General features: G+C 40.9%; 1 protein-coding gene across 11 annotated transcripts in view; it reads right to left on the bottom strand.

Annotated features, from left to right (window-relative positions):
• AGFG1 (ArfGAP with FG repeats 1) overlaps positions 1–18,010 on the bottom strand; it is a 133,342-nt gene that overhangs the window by 64,143 nt on the left and 51,189 nt on the right. For all 11 annotated transcript variants that reach the window (XM_033958388.1, XM_033958399.1, XM_033958390.1 and 8 more), the window contains 2 exons: positions 14,900–15,065; positions 8,071–8,187 (listed from right to left, as the gene is read on the bottom strand). In XM_033958388.1, the coding sequence (XP_033814279.1) occupies positions 8,071–8,187; positions 14,900–15,065 (283 nt within the window). The remainder of the gene's footprint in view (positions 1–8,070; positions 8,188–14,899; positions 15,066–18,010) is intronic.

The raw sequence follows: 18,010 nt of genomic DNA, 5'->3' as shown, positions 1-18,010 counted from the left end.
CTGGGGAGGACGGGCTATAAAAATAAATAAAGTATGGGGCAATTAAAGTTTATTGGTGGACCTGACACAGGTCAAGTTTCAGCATAATATACCTGTGCGAGGAGTCATCCAATTAAAGTTCAAAATAAGCTCAAAGCTGTTACATCGCTGCAGAACAAAACCAAGGCTGTTAATGTTGTAGAAGATTCAAAAGTGTGATGCTTGGTATTAGCATCTTTAAAATAGCACCATAATGAATTCATGCCCTCTGTAGGCGCTAAGAAAATTGATGATGAAAATGCCAAGTTTCAGAATGGTTTGTAGAGGGGTATGGAATAGGGATCTTAGGAATAGTGGGAACCAAGAGCGTGCTTCTAACCTTGAACAGGTGGGTGACCTAGATATGTTTCCTGGCCTGTGACTGACATAGCAGAGGAAGTAAATGAGAGCTTCTTGATACAAATAGGGTTGGATATCCACAGTTCTGGAACAGGAAAGCTGAGAGTTAGAAAGAAAAATAGTCATCATCATGTTTTATACATTAAAAGACTGAATACCACATACATTGATGTGAGAACCCCCCCCCAAAAAAAAAACCAACCCAACAACACTGAAGGGGGGGGGGTTATAGCTCTTGTTATAATTTAATACAAGGTCTGTTCAAAAAGTTCCAGGACATTTTGAATTGCACACCCAATGGGAAGTTCTTTTGAGATGCACTAGGTGGCGTTGAGTAGCTTGAAACCTCATGAGTAACTTCCTTTTTGTTTTGTTGATTCCTGTTTTCATCTCTGAGCTACAGCAGTTTTTGTGAAAGTGTGTTTTCGTGATCAGCCATTTTTCATCATGTACGACCTCAATGAGCAGTGCTACAGCGTGAAGTTCTGTTTTAAATTGGGCAAGACCGCTACAGAAACTTATGAAATGTTGAAAGTGGCTTATGGGGAATATGTCATGGGTTGTGAAAGGTGTTTTGAATGGTATTCACACTTCAAAAGTGGTTGCGAATCAGTGGAAGATGATTCGCTAACTGGAAGATCATCAGTGTCAACTGATGATGATCATGTTGATCAAGCGAGGGTTCCTGTGCATGCTAAGCAGCAATTAACTGTTAGAGAATTGGCAAAGAAGTGAAACATCTCCATTGGTTCATATCATAATATTCTAACAGAGAAGTTGGGGATGTCTCATGTTGCAAAGTTTGTTCCACAGTTGATGATCGATGATCAGAAGAACAATTGTGTCATGATCTGTCAGAATCTTCTTGAGCAGGCAAATGCAGATTAAACATTTCTTGAAAAAGTTATAACTGGTGATGAGACATGGGTCTATGGTTATAATGTGGAAACCAAAGCTCAATCGCATCAATGGATAACCAAAACATCACCCAAGTACGAAAAAGCTCAGCAAGTTCGGTTGATATCAAAGTGATGTTAACAGGGTTTTTTTTACAGTCACAGAGTTGTTCACAATTAATTTCTGCCACAAAGACAACCTTGATTACTATCTGAAAGTGTTAAAACGACATCGTGAGAGAATCAGAAGGAAGCAGCCTCAGCTCCTGAGGGAGCAGTTATGGTTTCCTGTATCAAGACAATGCACTCACTCACGCCATCAAAATTCATGAATTTTGCGCAAAAAATGCGATGACAGTTCTTCCCTATCCACCTTACTCTCCTGATTTGGTCCCTGCCAACTTCTTGTTTCCTAAACTTAAATCCACACTGAAAGAAAAGTGATTCGACACCATTGAAGACAAAGCAAAATTTGACGCAGCAACTTTTGGCGATTCCTGAAGATGCGTTTAAGAACAGTTTACAGAAGTGTAAAAGATGTTGAGAAAAGTGTATACATAGAGAAGGGGCGTACTTTGAAGGGGACCCAATAGAATAATTTGTAAGACTGTTTAATAATTTTTTATAAAATCAGTCCTGGAACTTTTTGAACAGACCTCATATGTGCATTACAGAGCTTAATCTGACCAAGCCAGAATCAAAAGACATGTGCCATCATATGGATTCTCTGTGTCAAAAACTTAACCTGCATTTCATCAGCCAAGGACAAATACTGGGACCTTGAAAAAGAAATAGTACTTTCAGTGACTATTACTATACAACCTAGATAATTCAAGACAATCTTCACCCTATTTTGGGATACCTGAGACCGACGTGGCAGGCTTCTACATGATTGTCAAATGTCCTTGGCCAGTGCTCATCCATGAAGAACCAATTAACTAATTGTATATAAGGCCTTGCAAAAACTCAGCAAGTCTGTTCTATCTGAAATTCTATCTCTGGACCTGCTCTGTCTTACCTGCAGCTACCACTGTGGCGACGACAACGGACCCCTATAGATTGTGAACGTGATATTCAGCTGACAGCAATCAGCATTTTGCTTTTATCCAAACTGAAGAGCCCTAACCTCCTTCAATGAGAAGAGACAGCTGAAGAGGAATATTATAGAGGTCAATAAAATCCTGAGTGGAGTACAATGGATAAATGTGAATCAATTGCTTACTCTTTCAAAAAGTAAAAAGACTAGGGGGACCCTCCATGATACATGGCAATACTTTTAAAATGAATAGGAGAATTTTTATTATTATTATTCAATGAACAGTTACACTGGAAATCATTGCTAGAAGATGTGGTAACAGCAGCTAGCATATCTAGATTTATAAAAAAGGTTTGGACAAATCCATAATCTATTAAGACAGAGATGGGGAAAGTCACTCATTTATTCCTGGAATCAACAGCAGGGAATCTTGTTACACTCTGAAATTCTGCCAGGTACTTGTGACCTGATGGAAGTAGGATACCAGGCTAGAAGGACCATCAGTCTGAGCCAGTTTGATTTATGTTGTTAACCCTTTCAGGACCATAAGGATCGTAGGCCAATTTTTGTGGTTTTGGCGACATTTTTATGGTAAAAAGGGCTTGCAGATGCCAAAAAATTGATTTTTTTTGTGAAATATCATTATTTTTATTTTAAAAAATCACACTTCTGGCTTATGGACAGTGTGGCAAGTGAATCTTCTCGTCAATCTAGCAACGACGCTAATGAATGAATGTCGGAACCAGTTTGTTTACATAAAGGCAGTATCATATGGAATCCGTACATATCAAATTTAGAACTGTAGACTATCCCAATCAAAATTTATAGGATTTTAAAGTTATGGGACAAATATGTCCCTTGGTCCTGAAAGGGTTAAAAGAGGGTCTCAAGACTTTTATTAAAAAAACAAAAAACAAAACAAAACAACAACAACACATTATCATCTTTTTCTGGTGACCATATCTTTCCCTATGCACCCAAGCATCCTTCTGATATTGGCAATGTTAATACTTACAAAAAAAGGGAGGGGGAAGATTTTAACACCTGAGAAAAAAAATGAGGACATTCACACTCTAGATCAGTGGTCTCAAACTCAAACCCTTTGCAGGGCCACATTTTGGATTTGTAGGTACTTGGAGGGCATCAGAAAAAATAGTTAATGTTTTATTAAAGAAATGACAATTTTGCATGAGGTAAAACTCTTTATAGTTTATAAATCTTTCCTTTTGGCTAAGTCTTAATAATAATAATAATATTGTAATTTATAGCTAAAGAGACATATGATCATGAAACTGTTTTGTGATTATGATAAACGTACCAAGGGCCTCAAATAGTACCTGGCGGGCCACGAGTTTGAAACCACTGCTCTAGATTTGAGAATGACACGGGGAAAAAATTTGTCCCTTTCTCTGCCCCTTCCCCTCGAGCTTGCCCTCATTACCGTCCCATCCCCGTGGGCTTGGTCCCCGTCACCATGTTGTCCCCGCAAGTTCGGTCCCAGTCACTGCCCCGTCCCCGCAAACCTAGAGAGAAGATTGTTCTTTAAGTAGAAGGAGTAAACCAAAGTGGATGGGATTGGGGAAGGGAGGTGAGGAGGTAAGGACAAAAGGGAAGGGAGATTGATAGGGAAGATATCAAAAGGGGATAGCGATTCAAATATTCTTAATCTATCCTCTTTCACAGCGTCTTCTCCCCACTCTCTCTTCCCCATTTCCCTTCAGGCTGTTTCAGCGTCTTCTCCTCTCCATTCCCCCACCTCCAGCATGCTTTGCACGGTCCAGCAGCTCCCTCCCGCCGGCTCATGCATCTCCCTCCCTCTCTTCCCCTTACCTTCTCTTCGTGACGCTTTCTATAAGGCTATGCGTTGTATTGCAGCCAGAGCCTTGAAGTCGCGTTGCGTTGGCTGCTGGAAAAGTCTCCTCCGATGCAACCAGAAACAGGAGACTTTTCCAGCAGCCAAATGCTACTTGACTTCAAGGCTCTGGCTGCAATACAACACATAGCCTTATAGAAATCGCCACAAAGAGAAGGTAAGGGAAAGGGAGGGAGAGAGATGCATGGCCGGCTGGCAAGAGAGAGGTAACAACCACCGTGTCATTCTCTACTCTACATCAATTGTAGTTAGGGTCCTAGCCCCACCTTCCCCAGGAGGCAACTGTTGTCAGAAAAAGGGTGTCCATGTCATCTATCTTTGGTGCCAAAGGTCCCTGAAGAAGCTGATCTTCTCTTAATTAGAGGGTACCTAGCAAGTAGACTAAAGAAAAAGTATGTGTTAAAATCAGAGAAAGATGGTGAAGGAGAGTGGGGCATTTTGCTTATTATTTGCTGGTCTTCCCGTCTTCACAGCTTTTTACAGCTCCAAGAAGTGCTGCAATTCGGGCAGGCACTGAGAGGGCCACCTACACCATCAACAAGGCCCCTGTCATCGGACATAAAACGCTGCAGCCTCTGTGTTGTGGCTACAGGATTTGGCCAAAGGGATGTGGCCTAAGGGGCTCGCCATGCCCTTGTGAGCCCCTTGGAGCCAATTGGAGCAAGGTTAGTAGAATAAATGCGTTTCCCCTTGATATTTTTCTGTTATACTGATGTTAAACATTAGTTTATGTCGAGGGTGTCCAACTTTTGACTTCCCTGGGCCGCACTGGCCGAAAAAAATGTTTCTGGGGGCCACACAAACACGCAAACGCTGCAGCAAGACAGAGGAGGAAGCTGACAAGACGGTAAACACCTAGGGGCAGCAGAGGAAAACACTTCATTGCCCTTGACCAGGGCCACACAAAATACTTCATGGGGCCACATGTGGCCCTCGGACTGCAGGTGGACACCTCTGGTTTATGTTAATGGAGAAACACAAAGGAAAAATTAAAGTTTCAACCCCTGTCTCCTCTGGCCCAATGGACAAACACTTCACATTTGTCGAGGTTAATACTAGCTAGACTAAGAAATTGGATCAAATTTATGGAGCCTCACTTAGCTCTCCAGAAAGAACTCCTCCTGTCCCTTCTGAAGTTAGTCCCAGTGCTTCTAGCGAAGCCTCAGATCTCTCAGGTAGTATCCTATATAAAAATGCCTCAAGTTACTTTATTAGCTGAGGATCTGGAAAGCTCTGAAGAGAATAAAAGGAAGTGTCTTTAAAAGATTTGTGGCATAGCATTGCTTAAGGGGGTCCAGAGAAGAGCAACAAAAATGGTAAGAGGTATGGAAAACCTTTCGTATGCTGACAGGCTAGAACAGCTGGGGCTATTCTCCCTGGAAAAGAGGAGACTTAGAGGAGACATGATACAAACTTTCAAGATCCTGAAAGGCATAGATAAGGTAGATAGGGACAGATTCTTCAGACTGTGGGGAACAACAAGTACAAGGGGGCACTCGGAGAAACTGAAAGGGGATAGGTTTAGAACCAATGCCAGGAAGTTCTTCTTCACCCAAAGAGTGGTGGACACATGGAACGCACTCCCGGAGGTTGTGGTGGGGCAGAAGACACTACAGGGATTCAAAGAAGGTTTGGATAAATTCCTGAAGGAAAAGGGGATTGAGGGATATGGATAGAAGTAAGGATAGGTTTTTTAGGGCAGGGAACACTTGACAGGTCATGGACCTGATGGGCCGCCGCGGGTGCGGACCGCTGGGCGCGATGGACCTCTGGTCGGATCCCAGTGGAGGCAACTTCTTATGTTCTTATGTTCTTAAATTAATATTAGGATGGAGAAAATGTTGAAATCAGTCATAACTCAATCTCAACAGATTTCAAAAAAAAGGTGGTTGAAAAACTTGAGAATGTCAATTCTAATATTAAAATTTTGGATGCACGCACGATTAATATAGATAAGCACGTTTATAACCTAAAAGCATCTTCCATGTCAGCTCTGAAAGATTCTCATTCTACGCATGTCAAACTAGAAATAATAGAAAATGCTACAAGGACACAGAACTTGCATTTGATTAAATTTTCCTGAAACCCATTTGATCTCTTCTGAGATTCTTTTTCATAAGTATCTCAGGGAAGTATTAGGGTTGATCAATTTAGAACCAATACCCATTTCAACACTCTATTATATTCCTAAGAAACAAAAAAAATTGCTATGAAGCAAGGATTAGATCAATTGGCTTCTATTGTTATAAATTTGACAGAATTTTTGGAAGACTCACAGGATACAATACAAACCAAGTCTACTCTCTTAGTCTCATGTGTTAATGAGAGTGATAAGGTACTGATAATGAAATTATACTTTAAGAATAAACAAGCAATGTTTGTGGTGCTAGAATCCAGATATTTCCGGATGTAGCGAGGTCGACCCAACTCAGACGACAGGCCTTTTTGGCTCTGAAGTCTAGGGTAGTGGAAGCTGGTGCCACATTTTTCATGAAATTTCCATGCAAATGTCTGGTAATGTTTCAAAATAAGGATTGTGTGTTTTTTGATCCGCTTCACTTTAGAACGTTTTCTTGAACATTCTTAATTCTTTTTGGTAATTTGAATTGGAAGTTATGATAATTTCTGAATAGGAGTTTAATTGTTAAAGTCTTCTAAATTGTGAAGGGTGTATGTATCCTTCTTTGATTTCCTTAATTAGTTATCTTTATTTAATGTAAAACTTTCTCCCCAATAATATGGGCTTGGTGGGATTTCCTTTATTGATTTACGACTGATTTAAGTTGTATGTATTAATTTGTATAACTTCCTATATCCTGTATGTTTGATTGATGCATTTGAAAAATTTCAATAATAATAAAAAAAAATCATAGAAAGATAAGAGGAAAGCAGGGGGGGGGATGGGGACTGTCCACATGGCAAGATGGCTCGAACAGACTGGAAATGAAGCCCATAGACATCGTGATGAGCAGTTTTTCCAAGTTCTAGAAGAGTTAATTTGTCCATGGTGCCATCAGATGATATCAGCACTTGGCTGACTCATCTTGCTTGTCCATGGAAGAGAGATATAACTGAAACGCACTACATACAAAATTCATGATATGCTCTGATGGTGTGTGGAACAGCCTTAGAACCCCGAGGTTGTGGGTTCAAATCCCTCACTGCTCCTTGTGACCCTGGGCAAGTCACTTAATCCCCTCATTGACCCAGATACTCTAGATAAGAGTTTGAGCCTGCTGGAACAGATAGGGAAATATGATAAAGTAACTGAATGTAAACCACATGAACTATTTCCAATTCTTTGTAAGCAGCACGGCACTTCTTGGTCCTGCAGCACACAAACTATTGTTATCATCATTAATGTTGGTATTTTCAGATGTATACTACTAGACTCTTTAATTCGTTGTATTTACAGCTTCTCTTTATTGCATTTACTTACAGTTTCTCTCTATTGTAAACAGCCTAGAAGTCGCAAGATTGTTGGCGGTATATAAGAATAAAGTTATTATTATTATTATTATTATAAATGATTTAATAAATAATAAATAAATAATAAGGACTTAACAGGTTATCAACAGCATTTTTCATATTTGTGGATCTTATTAGATTGGACATGCAAACAAATTAATTTCACTATGAATTTTAAATATGAGTTGGAGTCTACCAGAGACAGCCACAGTCAGACAAACATATGATCTATGAACATTTTAAAGGCAGAGTTGATAAACAAAAAAGTATTCACAAACAAATGAAAACTAAAACCAAAAGCATTTAAGGTTTCCTCAAAGCATCAAGAGACTTATTGAAAGCAGAGAAGCGAGATCATAAGGAAAAAATATTGGAACACATGTTTACTTTGTTTAGCAATGAAGCAGAAGACATTCTACCTGTATTTTGGGACTGAAAAGAAGACTGACTTGCTGTGGGGAAACCTCCAAAATTACTTGAACCACTAGACTGTCCAAATGCATCAAAGTTTGCAAAATCTGCATTACAATTTTGAGCTGCAAATTATAAAAAAATTAAAAAAAGGTTAATGGATAAAAAAAGAAACATGAAATGATAAAATCAACACAACTTATAATTATGGCAACTGAGAACCTGTAAGCAATACGCCCTTTATCAATGATGAGAAAATACTTAACATATGAAGAAAAACCATGCTCTTATGCTTCTACTAGAATAGTTCCCTTGCCTATCTTATGAGTAGGATCATCTCATGCATATTTGTTGTGATTGCCATGCATTGTATACAAATTTCATATGCATATTCAATGTAAATAACCTGGAAAAAAAAAATCAGATTACATAAGAGTACTCCTGACCAGCTTGAGAAACACTAGTATAAAACCATCTGACATGATAGTGTTGTGCAGGGAGGTCTGGTAGCACTAAAGAAATAATTCATAGAGTAGTACCAGTACCATAGTAGTAGGAAGGGTGTGTTCCATCAACATTATTCATCTACAGCAAAACAACAATTCTATCAATTCCTTCCAAAGCATCTTTCTACTTTGGCTACCTGTATTCTTACTCTGTATAACTGCTGAAAAACAGATTTTGATCCATATTCCTGTAAAATAACGGTGCTCTGTTCTATATTGTATATAGCTTTTCATATATGTAACACAACATTTTGAAAAATTTTATAATTGATACTGGACAAAAAGTTAGGGTTGTCCAGAAAAGCCTAAAGTTGGAGAAACTTTATGAATTAAAGTTTATCCCATGAATTTGTAAGTGCCTAATCACAAAATATTTTTGTACAATTTTTAGGCCCATCCTTGGGTCACTCAAAGCCAATGAATATAAGCACCACCAAAATCTGTTTTCCCCTTATAATCAGCTAATAATTTTGCATTAAACAGGCGATAATGTTATCATTATGCTATGGACTTAGATTAAAAGTGTAAATATATAAGTAAATCAGACATTAGAGATATGTGGAAGAATTTCTGGGTTACAATGTCATACAGAAATCAAACAGAAATTCATAAAACAACTAAATGTTTGACTGTCACATGGCTGATTGAGCTTCTCTGGGCAAGTATGACATCAGCAATTGGTCTGCTGCCTGAGAAATGCTTGTGAGCATCCCACTTTATTCAAACATTAGTTAGTTCTAGTTATAGGCATATTCTGAGCTTGTGTGGGCAAGTATAACTTGTTGCATCTAATGTCGACACCTATATAAACCCAATATCAGATAAGTGTTAAGTTAACTTTTATTCAAAACAATGTTTTGAGTTTTGCTTTGGTACTGTAGTATATTTTTAAGTTTCTAAATACAGTAGCACATTTTCATTAGTAACTGAGCATGTCAACTAGAAGTGGAAAAACCTATAAAGTACAAGAATGTTATAAGAATGTGCCTTTAAGTGTAGCAGTCAAGCAGGCCACGAGGTAGCAAATATGGCGGCTGCTAGCTCTCATCTTACTACAGAAATTGCAGACCGACAAAACTGATGCGGCACAAGAGTCTGTTGCGCCTCAGATGGGGGAAATTAAGCAATGCCTGAAAAACATCAAAGCTGATATTGCAGCTTTCAGGTCAGATATAGCAGTTCTTGCCTCTGATTTAAAGGCCAATAAGACTGAACTTGGTTCTTGTACTGACAAAGTGGAACAGCATATGGAAGATCATGCAGAGCAGCTTGCCTCATGAAACAGTATGCTGACTTTCCGGAAAAAAAAAACAATCTTTCTAAGAGCATGGAAGACTTAGAAAATCGAAGGAGGCAGCAAAACTTGAAGACCCAGGGGGGTTCCTGACAATCCAGAGTATCAAGATTGTATGATGTCAGAGGAGAATAAAGTTTCATATTCTCTCCTTGGTGAAAGTCAATGTTTCTCCTCAGCAGGTGAAAAGTGGAAAAGGCTCACCAAGCCTTGGGACTGGTCTGATCAAATTTGTTAAGGACATTGAGGTTTGCTTTCATAATTATTTCCAAGAGGAGGCTATATATGTGGTGGCACGTAAACAAGAAAAGATTGTATGGTACACATACGAGATTTCAGTGTTTGCTGATATCTCCCCAATAACTCTAAAGAGGAAGAAAGGAGTTGCATAAATTCACACCAAAATTGCACTTGAACAAATTCGATAATCACTGGATTTCCCACTTTGCTTAAACTTAAACAGTAAAATACACAGTGATGCCAAAGATCTCAGTGATGCATACCGAGGCCCTCTTCTATCAAACTGTGAAAGTTTTTAGCGTGGGGAGCCGCACTGAATGGCCCGTGCTGCTCCCGACGCTCAATGAGTTCCTATGAGAGTCAGGAGCCGCGCGGGCCATTCAGCGCGGCTCCCCGCGCTAAAAACTGCTATTGCAGTTTGATAGAAGAGGGCCTTAGTCCCTAGGTTGGATTAATGAGGGTGATACACAGTTATTGCCCTCCTCTTACTCAGTATCTCCTCCAAGATGGTAGCATGTGTCAGATGGGAACGGGTGCCTGAGATCGGTGCAGAAGAGGAACAGCAAGCTCTAAGTGACGTTGATTGCTTAACAGTTATTCTGTTAATCCTTGAGTAGTGTGAGTAGGTGTTTGGATATATGAAAGAATGCATTCTGGACATTGTGATTGAGATGGAGTGAAATGTGGGTTTTGAGTGATTGTTTGAGTTATTACTTGGTTATGGATGAAGCTCCAGGTTGGGAGGTCCTTCCTCTTATCAGACCCCCCCTGTTATTAGCTTTATACTTTTTCAGGGGATCTGAAAGGTTATGAGTTTGGGGGAGGGTTTTTGGATTATAGTAGAGGTGGGTAATAGAAGTTTCATTTTCTATCTGGTACAGTATAAGACCCCTGAACTGGGAAGGCATGGATCCACGACCCAGGTGAGTTGACTGTCTGTGCTAGATGATGATCAACTGCTTGAGATTGCAAATGACGGTGGCCTTAAAAGTATGTTTGAGATAACTTCAAATCTCCATATATTCTGGACTAAAGTCATGGCAGAATATCCCAAGATAACCACAATAGCACTGAAAACCCTGCTTCCATTTCCAGCATCCTATCTTTGTGAAGAGGGGTTTTCTGCAATGACAGCAACCACGAGATTAAGGAGCAGACTGGACATAAAGAACACACTCTCCCATCACCCCCAGATGAGACCATCTAGTTGCAGGGAAACAAGCTCAGGGCTCCCACTGATTCTGCATTATGGTGAATTGTATTAATATACTGTGTATATTACAATGTAATATTAATAAAAAATAAAGTGCATAATATAAAATGTAATAATTACATGTACATTATATATGTAATGATTAAATTATATATTAAATATTATGCTCTTAAATGATTATGTGCATGAATCCCTTCCCCCCCCCCCTGGAAAGATAGTCTTGCATGAAACTGGTCCGTGGTGCAAAAAAGGTTGGGGACCACTGCCCTAAAGGAAAGGTTCAAAAACCCATTAAAGGGACTTAGGGAAAGTCACTGTCAATTCTAGCTACTTTGTACCTGAATCGGGTATGTTAGAAACAGGATATTGAAAACTTGATAAGACCTTTGGACAGACCCTGTATGGCAATTCCAGCTCGTTGGATTTCAGGGAATCCACAAAAAAATAAGCATGAGATGGAGGTAGCAGATAAGCAAGTCTATTGCATGCAGGTACTCGCATGTATATTCTTTGCGACTATTCTGAATATCCAACTAGCTGGTGGTCCCTCAGGGAAGGTTTGAAAACTATTGGTCTAACATACATTAGGGAATCAAAATCTGCAGATAATTTTCTTCTTGGCTACTAAGCAAACAGAAGAAATACTGAAATATGCTTTAAATAAGCTGACGATTCAAATAAGTCCTTTCTTCAGACACATTTTACAATAGTTTGCTATATTTTACTCTGAACCATAATCACAAAGCTCATTTCCCTTACTGCTATTCTTACCTAATCTCTGAAGTATTTAAGTGTTTTGGAACAGATTTACTCAGTAATCATTTCTTGTAATTTGACAAACAATTATTTGAACTATGACATCCCCTTTTACCTGAACTCCCCGAGTTTACTTAGGACATTTCTAATAGCCAAAAGGACCAGGAATGGGCCCAATTCCCCTTGGAGAAAAGATTGGCGAGTGTGTGAGCGATGGTGGTACTGAGGAATTAACAGAACCCTCCACATCCCGCTCAGAAGTTTCCCCACACTATCTACACCCTAGAAGGGTTAAGAGACGAGTGAATAGTAGGGTACAGTGTATAGGCATAATCTCTTACTTGTATGTCTCATCTCTTACTCTCCTCTTATTCCCACTCACCCTCACTTCTCCATTTCTTCTACATCCTCTTACTTCCCTCCTCAATGATCCTGCAGCCCAAGTGTACGGTATACCACATGCATGCACCTCAGTCCTACAAAACCTATAAGTGGAAAGCATCTGCACACACTCTTTCTTGTGTCCCTGCATCACCAAGCATTAGGACTATCCTCTAACTCCAATAGCAACAGTGCCTAGGCTATGAAATATGCAAGCTAGAGCCGAGATGTAATCTGAGCTGCAGCTTCACTTCTGGCAGATTCATAGTCTTGTGCTCGGGAAGCAGCAGTTACTTCTGGCCCCACCATTCTCATTTATTCCTGTAGCTGTAGTCACTTTCCCAATAAATGTAAGGAGTGGGAGAATCTGAACAGCAGGGAGAAGAAGCAAAGGAAGAGACTGCTAAGACTGAGGCTGGGCTTTTAACTGTCTTTTGACTAAAATTCCCAGGCTGCAGGAGAGAACACATGGGTAAAATACATTGTTCTATGAGTTGGATCTCTGAGGATAGGAAAAAAGATAATCGAGGGTGGGAAGTAAGACCTAAACACATTCAAAATATTAAATTTAGGCACGAGACAGCTTTTCCATTTGCAGCTAAAAGATTAAACAATGTTTTTATGAATTACAGTTGTAAAGTACAGTGGTACCTTGGTTTACGAGTGCACCGGTTTGCGAGTGTTTTGCAAGACGAGCAAAACATTCACAAAATCGGTGCCTCAGAAACCGAGCGCACCTCGATTTGCGAGCCCCCCCCCACCATTGGGCACCCCCCGCCGCCCTCGGGCACCCCCCGCCGTGACCTGAGGTCCCCCAACCACCCGAACCCTCTTCTTACTTCAGTGTAGCCTCTGCATTGGCACCGGCACCAGCATGTCCTGCCGGTGCCCGAAGATCTGCCTCCTGTGCTGGGTCATGAGCATGCACACATGCTCAAGGCCCAGCACAGAAGACAGATCTTCGGGCACCGGCAGGACATGCTGGTGCCGGTGTGGAGGCTACACTGAAGTAAGAAGAGGGTTCGGGTGGGTTGGGGGACCTCAGGTTGCGGCGGGGGGGTGCCGGATCGCGGGTGGGAGGGTGCCGGTTCGCGGGGGGGCCTTCGGGGAGAGCAATGCTGGTTCTCGTGGGGGGGGGGGAGCAGCGCTGCTGGCCTCGGGGGGGGGGGGGGGAGGGTGGGAACCTATCAAAGCGAGTTTCCATTATTTCCTATGGGGAAACTCGCTTTGATAAACAAGCATTTTGGATTACGAGCATGCTCCTGGAAAGGATTATGCTCGTAATCCAAGATACCACTGTACTAGCAAAAATAAGTCCGAATACTTTGTGTAACCACTCCACAAGTCTACTTAAGATACTGCTCATAGGCCCTAACTGATGCCTAGATTGGGAAATGCCATTAGAAACGGCAAAAAAATGTTAAGGCGCTTTTAGGCCGCTGAATGTCAAAGTAGGCATGACCAACGCTCGAAGTGGCATTTAGCAGCCTAAAGCACCTACATAGGTACGATTCACACAAAGATTGGCACCAGAAATGTAGGCCCAGAAAACCCTGGCCTACATTTATGGTACCTATCTTTGCTGGGGAATTGCGACAATAGTCCACAGCCTGCCATCAGCTGATCGCAGCAGAAGAATACCTGATCCTCTGAGTCGGCAGGACTCCCTGAAACCACAGCTTCAGGGAGCCTTGCCAGCTCAGCAGATAAGGGATTCCCTTGCTGCGACCAGCTGAACCAGTAGGAGATCCCCGATTCCTCTCTCCCACTGACCGACCGATCCCTGTACCCCTTCAAAAAGAGACCCTTCCCTGAGCCCAACATCTCCACACACCCCCCTTGTACCCTTGCTGGAACATCAGCAGGAAGAATGCCCACTCCCTCCTACCTGAGGAAACCTCCGACCCCCCCACAAAATCGGCAGGAGGAATACGCACTCCCTCCTGATACCCAAAATCGGCAGGACAGATGACCACTCCCTCCTGCTGGCAGGTCCACATCTTCAAAATGGCAGGCCTTCCCCTTTCTGGTGCAACCTGGGATGCACTGGGAGGGGCCTAAGGCCTTGATTAGCCCAAATGCCTAAGGTACCTGATGAGCCGGTAGGGGAAGCCCCGAAGCACATGGCTTCGGAAGTCCTGCTGGCTCAGCTAATCAGGGATTTGACAGGAGAGATGAGCAAAAGAGCTGTGTCTAGCAATTGTTTTTCTGAGCAGGCACTAGGCAAAGTTCTTCCCTCTCTTACCGGTGCTGCTCCACAATCAGGCGCGATTCTCTAACCAGTGCTATCGTGTGATTGACATGCAATCGGCAGCTGACAATGACATGGGCACCAGTTAGAGAATCCAGAGGAGAGTGTATGTCTAGACTTTTGGAATCTATAAATTAAATTTTATTAAAGAGTACTAAATTAAATTGTTATTAAAGTGTAGTTCACACCACTGTACCTGTATGACTGTTGAAATGTGCAAAATTTGCAAAATTTGCTGCAACAGATGACTGAGGAGCAGGGGCAGGAGCAGCAAAGATGTCTGTACCAAGGTCACTAAGGAGATCAAATTGCTGTTTCTTTTCTTGCTGCAGTTGTCCTTGAGAACGACCTACAACAGGGGACTATAAACAGGAACACAATAAAAATTATTTGCTTTTTAGAGAACTAAGAACATATTGGTCAGAGTAATGAAAACGAACAGGTTAAAAAGTAGTTAAAACTGGGTCAAACACATCCCAATCAAAGCAACATGATAAAAACAACAAAAGGCTTAAGTAACAATATAGCAAGTAGGGAAATCATATTTTTGCCAGCAAACATACTTCTGATTTCATTTCATTTTAGATTACTGATTAAATCATATTTTTGGGCAGCCAAAATACTTTGTATCTAAATATTGATTCATCTCACTATTCTGGAAACCAAACTGATGGCTAAAAAGAAAAGATACAAGAAGCTTTTAGCATCCGTTCCACTTTCATTTACTATAGTTTCCAGGTAAAATCCACAGGCATAATTCACCAACAGATAAGACGACTCTTCATCAGCAATGATGATTCAGAAATAGCCCCTTGAATACATAGGCTTAACATCAGATTCTAAACTCAAGATGTAGAAAAATCCAACACAGACTTTATAGCAAGCAAGGCCAAAATGTTTCTGTAATTTTAAATACAATATGCTATGTACTGATCCAGTTCTTTGAGAAGACCTTGATTATGCATCTATCTTAATACTGGTCAGCATTCATGTTTAAGAAAATGATGCTTCATTATTTGTGTAGAACAACCAGCACTGTCTGACCTAGAGGGAAATTAAATTTTCTTGTTTTTCATCCTTGGAAACAAACCAAGATTTACTAGATGTCTGTCTGGAACTCTGATGTAATTGAGCATAAATTAAAATAAAAATCACTACTGTGCCTGCTGATACACCAACCAGATGCTCACAAAAAAGGGGTCTCATTTCTGTTGAGAAAATAGACAAACCAATTTGAGCCATAGCTGTCAGTGTTTTATTTCCTTTTTCACTCTTTTTAAAATTGAGCCATTAAGCACTAGAATCCAGAATGTGACCAGCACTAAATATCTAGATAGGGAGCCAGTGTTGGCCCTATTCAGACTGTAGTGATATTAAGCTTGCCATCTGGACAGTTATACAGTTAGATAACTGAGTATCGCCACTAACCGGACAACTTCTGTCTCTATCGCCGCACCGCTTCAGCAGTATCAGGATAGCATTAAGGCAGTCTGGAAAGAGGCACTACCATATGCCACTGAATATTCTGGTTAGTCACTTGTCCAGATAGCAGGTACTACTGAATATTGACCAGATACCATATATAATTGAATATAAACTGGGATTTTTGGGCCTGTCCAGCATATGGCTTCCTTGTCGTTTGCGTCTGTCCTCCTCTTCTTCAAAGCAGCCTACTGAGGATCATGGCCGCCTGTAGCGAACCTTGCAGGCGGCTCTGCACCTCGGTAGCACGTTACCTCTGATGTGATCATGTACGTCAGAGGGAACTTGCTACCGAGGTGCAGAGCGGCCTGCGAGGTTCTCTACAGCCGGCCACGATCCTCAGTAGGCTGCTTTGAAGAGGAGCAGTGCCGTCGGCAGCAGTTGGTGAGTGAGGGCGGGAGGGGAGAGTCGCCGGCGTGTTCCAAAATGGAATTTGGCACGGAGGGACACAGCACGGCGGCAGCGATCAGAAAACCTTAAGTACGCATGCGCGCTTAGGGTTTTATTATTGAATGATCAAAAGCTGCAGATGTGTAAAAAAAAAAAAAAAAAAAGGCTGGTGGACATTTTCAGAAGAGGTCAATATTCATCTCAATTTATGCATCTAACTAATACAAACCACCTGTTCCATTTTGCCAAGAAAAAGGTAAACTAGAAATGGTCTGTAATTCATCACAATGACTCCCAAATATATGAACTGGTTAAAGGTGTGAACATTAAGATCACTTAGAAAAATAGCAAGGATGTTGCTTCACTTATTTAATCATAGTCACAAAAACTTATCTAAAAAGTATATATGATTGATATCATTTTAGTCTAAACTATCAATAATGTCAACCTCAAATGAGAGGCGGCGATGGAGGGAAGATTCTGAAACAACCTTTTCTTCAGTGCTATTTTCCCTCATGAGTCAGATGAAGACCCCAGTTGCCTCTGGTGAAGTCATATCCTTTTTCTATGACTCAAGTAATATAGCTGAAAGGCACTAAATATATATTCACCATTACCACTAACAACTTACTTCAGAATGCCAAAACTAAACAAAGACATTTAGTGATTGAACAGCAGATATTATGGAGACAAACCTACAAGTGGGTGCCTCCTTTTTGGCACCTTGAAAACTCATTTTACAATGGCACCAGGGCTCTTATATTGGTGGCTTGATCTCTAACAGTAGTACCACTGGACTACTACTAAGGAGCAACAGGAATCACTCCTTGTCTGGAAGCCCTGGAACACCAAGGATTCTAAGAGGTAGGCAGGGCAAGAACACACTCCATCTTTCCTTTCAAAATTGCTGGAAAAGGGTAGTATTTCACCAACTTCTGCTCATATTGACTGCTAAATTGCACCCAAACTAGTCTGGTTTATTTTTTCACAACATATAGCACGGAAACCACTGCTTTTCTTAGTGAGATCATTCTATCCTAGAGTCAGATCAAGAGAGAATAAGAGCTCTATATTACCAATCTGCTGCTTCTGATTTAGTAGTTCATAAAATTCTATTGATGCGACTCAGATTGTTTTGGATGGCACCGTTTTTGAATGTTCTCTTCATATTTGTAATCAAATATTTTACTGTTCATAGCCTCATTCAAAAATTTTTCACTCCAAGTTTGCAGTGTTCCCCAGGATTCTATTCTTTCTCTACTGCTAATTTTAACATCTTGTTCAGTCCCTTGGCTTCAGTGGTTCAGGATTTCAATATCCAGGCATTTATTATGCTGATCTTTCACACACTGCCTATTTCCCTAAATTAAAGCCTTTAGAAACTTATCTGTCAACTCTTTCTGAATGGCTCTGTTCCTCATAAGCTTACCCTAAA

This window comes from Geotrypetes seraphini, chromosome 9 (genome assembly GCF_902459505.1).
Source record: "Geotrypetes seraphini chromosome 9, aGeoSer1.1, whole genome shotgun sequence".
Classification (NCBI taxonomy): Eukaryota; Metazoa; Chordata; class Amphibia; order Gymnophiona; family Dermophiidae; genus Geotrypetes; species Geotrypetes seraphini.
The sequence above is the reverse complement of the archived record's forward strand: the minus strand, read 5'-3'. Positions and strand labels throughout refer to the sequence as shown.